Source organism: Drosophila eugracilis, unplaced genomic scaffold (assembly GCF_018153835.1).
Source record: "Drosophila eugracilis isolate 14026-0451.02 unplaced genomic scaffold, ASM1815383v1 contig_2147, whole genome shotgun sequence".
NCBI lineage: Eukaryota > Metazoa > Arthropoda > Insecta > Diptera > Drosophilidae > Drosophila > Drosophila eugracilis.
The window spans coordinates 1,405,964-1,413,754 of record NW_024573030.1 but is presented as its reverse complement, the minus strand read 5'-3'; the positions used below and the strand labels follow the sequence as shown (position 1 = coordinate 1,413,754).

The 7,791-nt window shown below is 39.2% G+C and overlaps 2 protein-coding genes across 3 annotated transcripts; both read right to left on the bottom strand.

The window, feature by feature from the left end:
* Positions 1-309: 309 nt before the first annotated feature.
* Positions 310-2,531, bottom strand: LOC108110306 (pyruvate dehydrogenase E1 component subunit alpha, mitochondrial). Its single transcript, XM_017219316.1, has 2 exons — positions 2,146-2,531; positions 310-1,760 (listed from the first exon to the last, which is right to left on the bottom strand). Exons 1-2 carry the CDS (start codon positions 2,266-2,268, stop codon positions 435-437), a joined length of 1,449 nt encoding a protein of 482 aa, XP_017074805.1. The 5' UTR covers positions 2,269-2,531; the 3' UTR covers positions 310-434.
* A 92-nt stretch (positions 2,532-2,623) lies between these two features.
* LOC108110307 (pyruvate dehydrogenase E1 component subunit alpha, mitochondrial) lies at positions 2,624-5,557 on the bottom strand. Of its 2 annotated transcripts, none has more exons than XM_017219317.1 (5): positions 5,277-5,557; positions 4,990-5,169; positions 3,641-4,205; positions 3,245-3,567; positions 2,624-3,186 (listed from the first exon to the last, which is right to left on the bottom strand). In XM_017219317.1, the coding sequence occupies exons 1-5, from the start codon at positions 5,334-5,336 to the stop codon at positions 3,004-3,006; spliced, it is 1,311 nt and encodes a 436-aa protein (XP_017074806.1). In that variant the 5' UTR covers positions 5,337-5,557; the 3' UTR covers positions 2,624-3,003. The 2 variants fall into 2 exon arrangements, with proteins under 2 accessions (XP_017074806.1, XP_017074807.1); XM_017219318.1 differs by having other exon boundaries at positions 4,990-5,058; positions 5,277-5,554.
* Positions 5,558-7,791: the final 2,234 nt, after the last annotated feature.

Below are 7,791 nucleotides of genomic sequence, written 5' to 3'. Positions count from 1 at the left end.
TATGCAATGGGCACTTTTTATCCCAAAGCTTTGGTTTTAAACTTTCAACAGTAGGAAGACAAATGTATAGGCGCGAATTATTCAGGAAAATTATAAAATAAGAACCTCTAGAACCTGCTTTCCAAGTTTCTTTTCTAAGATCTCATACGAACATACTAACAGATAGGCCTGGCTTAATCGACTCGGCTATTGCCTGTGATAAGGAATATACAGACTTCAATAAGGTCCTTCTACCTATAACAAACTTCTCAACGAATACTAAAACAGCAACAATAGTAGTTAGTAAAATTAAAATAAGATTAGTAACAGTTAGTCTCTGAATTGATTTCTTTTATAAATTACATGGATGGTCTTTGGTTGTGAAATCAGCTTAAGTAATTTTGCCAAGAGCACAATAGGGTTGAGAACTTCGATGAGGCGCTAGAATGTGGATGCTACTTTTTGGGTGCTGCTGGTGGTTTTTTGGCTGGTGGTGCTTTGGCCGGTGGTGCTGACTTGGTAGGTGGTGAAGCAGCAGCCTTGGGATCTTTGGCAGCTTTGTCATCCTTGCCTTTCTTGCCATCTTTACCAGCCTTGGCCGCCTTGGCCGCCTTTGCAGCTTCAGCTGCTTTCCTCTCTTTGGCCTTGGCCAAGTCAATAGCTGCACCCACTGGCACATCGTTGATCTCGCTGGCCGGTGTCTTCTTGGGCTTGCCAAAGCACACTTCCGACAGCCGGATATGCTCAAGATTGTAACCGGATACGCCACGAATCTTACCATCCACATTCTTGGCATATATGTCGGTGTTAAGTTCATGCAGCTCAACCTCCTTATCGGCAAGAGCCTTTTTGCATTCATCATCGACAAATTTCTTGGCCTTAGTCTCGAGAATCTTCAGCTCCTCATCGTCGGCAAGGCACAATTCAGTTATTTGATTACGGAAACTGATGATCGGATCATGTTTTTCCCTCGCAGCTTTGACTTCGTCACGGGAACGATATGATGTACCCGGATCGGACATGGAATGTCCGACATAACGATATGTTTGCATTTCAAGAACAATTGGTCCATGCTTAAGGGCATGATCCACGGCAAATTTTGTAGCACTGCGAACGGCAAGCACCTGATTACCATCCACCCAAAGTCCAGGAATATATTGTCCACGCATATAAAAGTCCGTCATGGCCGAGGCACGATTGACATGTGTACCCATGCCATAGTGATTGTTCTCACAGACGAATATACATGGTAGACACCATAACTTGGCCATGTTGAAGGATTCAAAGACCTGGCCCTGATTGGCGGCACCATCGCCATAGAGAACAACGCACACGCCATTGTCATTACGGTAGCTGTGTGCCAGGCCTATCCCTGCACCAACAGCTACCTGGGCACCAACAATCCCGTTGCCGCCATAGTACCTCTCGCCGTACATGTGCATGGAGCCACCTTTGCCCCTGCTGCACCCGGAACGTAGGCCTAACAGCTCGGCCATTACTTCGTACAGTGAAACGCCCATTAAATATGTCCAGGCATGACAACGGTATGCTGTTATGAGGGAGTCGCATGGTCGCAAACTCTGTTTCATCCCAACTGCAATCGCCTCTTGACCATTGTACAAATGACAGAAACCACGGATCTGGCGCTGTTTGTAGTAATTCCCGGCCATAGTCTCGAATCGACGGACTTTCAACATCTGGGTGTACATTGTCAGGGCGTCCTCTCGGGATAGCTCCACGTCCATCGTCGGCCCCGTTTCCAGATCGTAGCACTTGAATGTCTGCAACGGGTAGAACATATCCATTAAAATAACCCATTTAATTAATATTCCTCTTATTGAATAAAATAAATATGTAGAACTTCTAAGCGTGCTCAGCGGAATAGAATGAGTGGCAGCACCGAGCAATATTGACTACTAACTCCTGGCAGTATTGTTTTCGAGACAAGCGAAATCTTGTGTTGGGTAATAATTTTTATGGTGTGGTATTACTAATAATATGCATTTTGCATAACCATTTAGTGTCTTTAAATATTAAGTTTTTAAAAATCACAAATAAAAAAAAGAAAATGTTAGAAGATTGTGAGTTAACCCTTATTATCCTTAATTTTTTTTATTACATTTCATGGTCTTAGTTATATTCATTTATAATATGCTAGTCACTTACATTCTCAAGCGTCAAACAGCTACATTTGTGGCGTCTGATTGTCCTGGAGAGGATGGTCCTATCAAGAAAGTAGCGTAATCCGTTGCATTTCATCATAAAACGAACTCGGCTGGGTTTCATCATTGTACTTCGCTATGAACTCCCAAATACCGGAACAACAGATTGGTCTTCTAGTCAAAAGCACATTTGCCGCGCACTTAAATTTTGAAATATTTTAAAGGCTAGAATTTCTGTTCTATGCTTAGCGACAATGAAAGCAAAAGAAAATCAACATAGATTGAAAACTATCACAAAACAGAGAGAGATGGAAATATACAAGATCTTTACAAGATTTTTGTAACTTTGTTAATATACATCTTTTCATCTTAAACGGAAAGTTTGATAAACCAAAGACTTCCTAAAAATCTTAGAAACAATACTAAGACTTTCAGTGATCTTCTAGTTGAGACCTTAACTTTTAAGTTAGTAACACACTTGGTTAATTTTTCTAGGTATTTATATTTTTTCAACAATTTACACCTCGCTTTATCCATATTGAACACGTTCACAATAATATCCAATGCAGTTCCCCAGAGTAATGTGGTTGGTTTGGTGCACTACGATGTGATTAAAGTGCTCCGATTAGCTAAGCTTTTTGTTTAGTGGGTTCTTTCTTCGGGTCCGGCCTACGGGGTTCTCATCATTATTTAACATTCGGCTTAAGAGCTAGAGATTTCGCTTGTGTCTAAGTGTCTGAGTTTGAGTCTAAAGTGTCTTCGTGTCTGTCTGTGTGTGATTTCTGTTTTGGTGTTTGTTATTTTGCTTTCTATCGATTTTGTGTCTTGTGAGTTCCCGAATCAAATTCGTTGGCCCGCTGACTTAGTGATTGACACCCTTGTGCTCCTGGATATGATCAATATCGTAGGCAATGGTGCCGCGCAGCTTGGGCTCCAGGTTGTTCGAGTAGACGTCCGTCCAGAGATGGCTTACACCCAGTTCAGCATCGGACTTGGCGAAGGCAGTGGCCTCGTCGACCTCCTTGCGCACCTTCAGATCGATGGCCTGAAAAGTGTATTTTTATTATAGTACCATCTTTTTTAATAAACCTATTCCAACTTACCTTAACTTCATCGGTGGTGATAAGACCCAGCTCGATGCACAGCTCCTTGAAGGAGGTGATGGGATCACGTTTCTGACGCACCTCCTGGATCTCCTCACGTGTACGGTATGATGTGCCCGGATCGGACATGGAGTGACCAGAGTACCGGTACGTGTTTGTCTCCAGGACCAGAGGTCCGTGGGTGTTCACATAGTTGATGGCGAACTCGGTGGCACTGCGCACGGCTAGCACATCCATGCCATCCACCCAGATTCCGGGCAGGGCATCACCGCGGGTATAGTAGTCCGTATTGCAAGAAGCACGCTCCGAGCTTGTACCCATACCTATTGGGGGATAAATAAGAAAATTGGTAATATAAAAATCATAAATGACATCTGTATCTTTATATCCACTCACCGTAGTTGTTGTTCTCGCAGACGAAGATCACGGGCAGCTTCCACAGGTAGGCCATGTTGTAGGCCTCGAACACTTGTCCCTGGTTAGCGGCACCATCACCATAGAGTGCCAGGCACATGCCACCGTTACCCTTGTACTTGCAGGCCAAACCAACTCCAGCGCCCAGCGGAACCTGAGCACCAACGATGCCATTGCCGCCATAGAAATTCGGTGCATACATGTGCATGGAGCCACCCTTGCCGCGGGCACAACCGCCCTGGACACCAGTGAGCTCAGCCAGCACACCACTCGGCGAAACGCCCATCAGGTAGGTCCAACCATGGACACGGTATGCCGAAATGATATTGTCCACATCTCGCATTGCCGCCTTCATGCCAACGGCACAAGCCTCCTGGCCGGAATACAGATGACAGAAGCCACGAATGATCTTCTCCTTGTACAGATTACCGGCGGCCGTTTCCAATCGACGGATCGTCTGCATCTGTGTGTAGTACTTGAGGGCCTCATCCTTGGTAAGTTTGACTTCAGTGGCGGGTCCTTCATCTAGGCGATGCAGCTTGAAGGGCTGTGAATAATGGGAAAACATTAGATGATTACCCTTAGGAGTTGTATTCAATGATTACATCAAAGATATATTCTACAAGGACTTTGTTTTAACAATAACCATACATTAATCTATTACTTTTGGAATCACTAACAATAAAACCTTTAATTTCCTTTTTATTTCAATAAATTAATTAACAGCTGACAGACAGCTGATAACAACGTAACGGAAAGGTGAGACTATGATAAGTTATAAACTGATAACAGTTAGTGGTATAAAATTCGAGTAGGATCTTCATAAAATAAAATCAGTATGAGTATTTTTTGCCTAAGCTATACAATTTTCGAAAGTTTCCGGAAGTACGAGCCAAAATTACCCAGCTAAGATTTGTGGCCAACTTTGTTTTATGCCAATTTATGGCGGCTAATTTATGGCGTGAGAATCGGCGTAAACAGAGAGACAGATAGAGAGAGGACGATGAAAATCGGTGAATCGGCTGATAAGACTATATGTTTTATTGTGCGTGAACAGTCACGCGGCGGCCACGCAAAGAGCAAACGGCGATAAAGAGCGTGGGAGATGGAAAACTACAAATTACTTCGTGACCTTGTCATTTTCAAAATGAACATGTTGACCGGCAAATTAAGAAAACACGCCAAATGCAACCCTGCACCTCCACGCACACAAACTACACACTAATGAATCCCATTAACCGTTGCTATCTGGCAAAAAGCGCATTATGTAATCTTATATTTTTGTCTTCTTTTTTTTAGTATTTCTGTTAGATATAGTATATGATACATACCCGATTCACTTGAATGGTGGCCTCCGTGGCATAATTGTTGGTTTTTGAAACTCCTGCTTGGGCTGCATTCTGGAATAAACCGAAAAACGACGATGAATATCTCCCATTTCCGATGATGTTGTTGTTGTTCTTGTTGTTATATATCCGCCATCCATTGTTGTTGTTGTTGTTATGGCAACGCTTTTTTGTGTTTTCATTATTTGAATGATGGTGTGTTTTTTTTTTTTGTTTTAGTGATAACAATTAAAAATGTTAGTGGGTGCAAAGCGGGTTTTGGTATTACGTACTTTTTGCAGTTGCTTAACAATAATTGGCAATTCGCTAACGCGTGACAGAGTACGCAACATTTTCGCTATGTTTTTCTTTCGTTCGACTGAGAATAAAATCGGTTGAATGGGGTTATTTCTATATGCGGATTATCCGGATCTATAATCGCAGGCTATAATTATTGGTGTCTCAGTCGCACCGCCGCGCGTCGTTGTAAGTTAAACAATCGCACAAAAAAAAAGTAGCGAGATTAGTTTATCAATTTCTATATTGCACAACTAAAACAACCGTACATCGGTATAGTGGAAAATACCACATTACTTAGCGAATGGTGTGACCCGTTCATCAAATACTAGAAAAAAATACTACATTTTTTAAATTGAGCTTTCGTTGTCTTTACATTTTAGTGTCAAAAATATGAATGATCATTTGATTTCTTTTAAATTTATGTTTTTGTAATTATTTTTTATCGCTGATTCAGGTATAAGAATACATTACTGTTCCCTTTAGGTATAGCCATTTAAAAAGAAGTTTATGTATATATACTTACTTAACCATAATTTATCCGCCCAAAATAATAAACAACACTGGTTTCAAAGAAGTACTTTTATTTCACATTGAAGATCTCATTTGGTTTTTGCTTGCTTTCTCATTTCTTACTCGTATTGTTACTTGAAATTGCCTCCATAAATCCGCATTCGCGATCGCAGTTATGCATTTGCAAATTCTGCTCTATATCGCCCTCAACTCACATAATTTACTAATCTCTTACAAAAACTTATGTAATGTTTGTTTCTTGCACAATAAACCAGTTAAATAGAAATAGACAAAGTAGAATTAAACAGATACAACGAAATAAATAAGGTTTACAAACTATGTTTTTAAACTAGTTTTTGTATTTGTTGGTTTCTCGGTTTTTTTTTTTTTTGTTTTAAATCAGAAATGGCAGCTAAAAGATTTGAGTTTTAAAAGTTACTAACGGAAAATGAGAAAATGGATCGATTGATTGGGAAAAACTAAGGGGAAAAAATCAATTTTTCACTTTCTTTATCTCTCTTTTACCGTTACACACATATTATTTTTACCGCGCGTTTTTTCTGGTTTTCTGTTTTCTTTTACATCAAAAATTGGTTTCTCACACAAATATTTTGCATTGTGACAAAAAATTATGCTCTTATCGTTTTTTTTTTGCTTGGTTTTTATATGTATACATATATATATATATATTTGTATATATAAACACTTATTAGAAGTTCTCGTGTGTGTTTTTTGTGTTTTCTTTCCCGTTAGAAGTTCGCCATTCCGATTTTTAAGAAAAAAAAATGTTTACGTTTTTCACGTCTTCTTCTTTTTTTTGTTTTTGTAAGTGTGTGTGTGAGTGTGTTTGAGGAGGAGTGTGGGTGTATGTTTGTAAGTGAGAGAGGAGGTTGTATCTTACCGTTAGCATAAATAGTTTGTGTCTACGCAAAAACGTGCTGAGCAATAATCTAAAACGCAATAGCCAAAGAGAGAGAGAGAGAGTGGTGCTGCATGTGGTGTGTGAAAAGTAACGGTAAATGTACGTACGTGTCCTTTTGTTTGCGAGTGTGTATGTGTATGTGAGTGCTGCATATGTAAATGTCTTCTGTTGTTGTTAGGAAATTACGTATTAAGCTTCATTTTTTTTTTGGTTTTTCTTTTAGTAGGTTTTACTTAAGTTCTTGCTTAATTTACACCAATGTTTACTTTATTTTGTATTTCTTGCATGAATATATATATATTTACTTTTTCGGTTTCCATGTTTTCTATTTACTGTTCGCTTTCATTCCTTGACATCTTTTCTTTTGGAAATTCTTACTGAATTTTTATATATCTTCTTTTTTTGCATAACATAAATCCGATTTGAAGAAACACATAGCACACATTTATATAAACGACAAGATGATAATTATATTTTCCTTGGGTTGTTCTTTCATTTTTTTTTTTGTGTTTGTCTTTGCATTTGCTTTCGGCTTTCTCCGCGTTTTGTATTCTTTTTTTGTTGCTTTTATTTGTTTTTTTTTTTTATTACTGCTTGCAGTTTCTACAAAAATTGTTGTTGCATACTTTGCTGCTGTGGATGGACAATACATATACACATACACACATAATATTCGAGTTGCTTGTAATTTGTTCTTGTAATTGTTGTATTTTGTGTTTCTGTTGTTGTTGGCTATCAAAATCCAGGGAAAAAGCAAGAAAAAGGATTTAGCTAGCAAAAGGAGTAGAATGGACGAAAACAGGGGGCTTGGGGGGGGTGGGAAAATCCATGTCCGAACACACACCGATTTGGTTTACTCGTAAGCAATGAATAATACATTGTTTAAGTACACAGAGAGAATATGTTTCTAGATCCAAAACTACCATCTCCAAATAAACCACTCCAAAATATATCCTTTACTAAAGATCTTAAATGATCGCAAAAGTAAGATCTCTGTTTCCATCATATATAAATTTTTCCTATGTTGAACATATAATTTATATTTTATAACAAAAATTTCCAATAACAGGAAACGT

Coding starts and splice junctions, on each gene's coding strand:
- LOC108110306 (XM_017219316.1), bottom strand. CDS start 2,268: ATGATGAAACCCAGCCGAGTTCGTTTTATGATGAAATGCAACGGATTA. Junction 1,761..2,145: donor GCTGTTTGACGCTTGAGAAT/GTAAGTGACTAG, acceptor TACCCGTTGCAG/ACATTCAAGTGCTACGATCT.
- LOC108110307 (XM_017219317.1), bottom strand. CDS start 5,336: ATGTTGCGTACTCTGTCACGCGTTAGCGAATTGCCAATTATTGTTAAG. Junction 3,568..3,640: donor CTGCGAGAACAACAACTACG/GTGAGTGGATAT, acceptor ATCCCCCAATAG/GTATGGGTACAAGCTCGGAG. Junction 3,187..3,244: donor TCACCACCGATGAAGTTAAG/GTAAGTTGGAAT, acceptor TACACTTTTCAG/GCCATCGATCTGAAGGTGCG.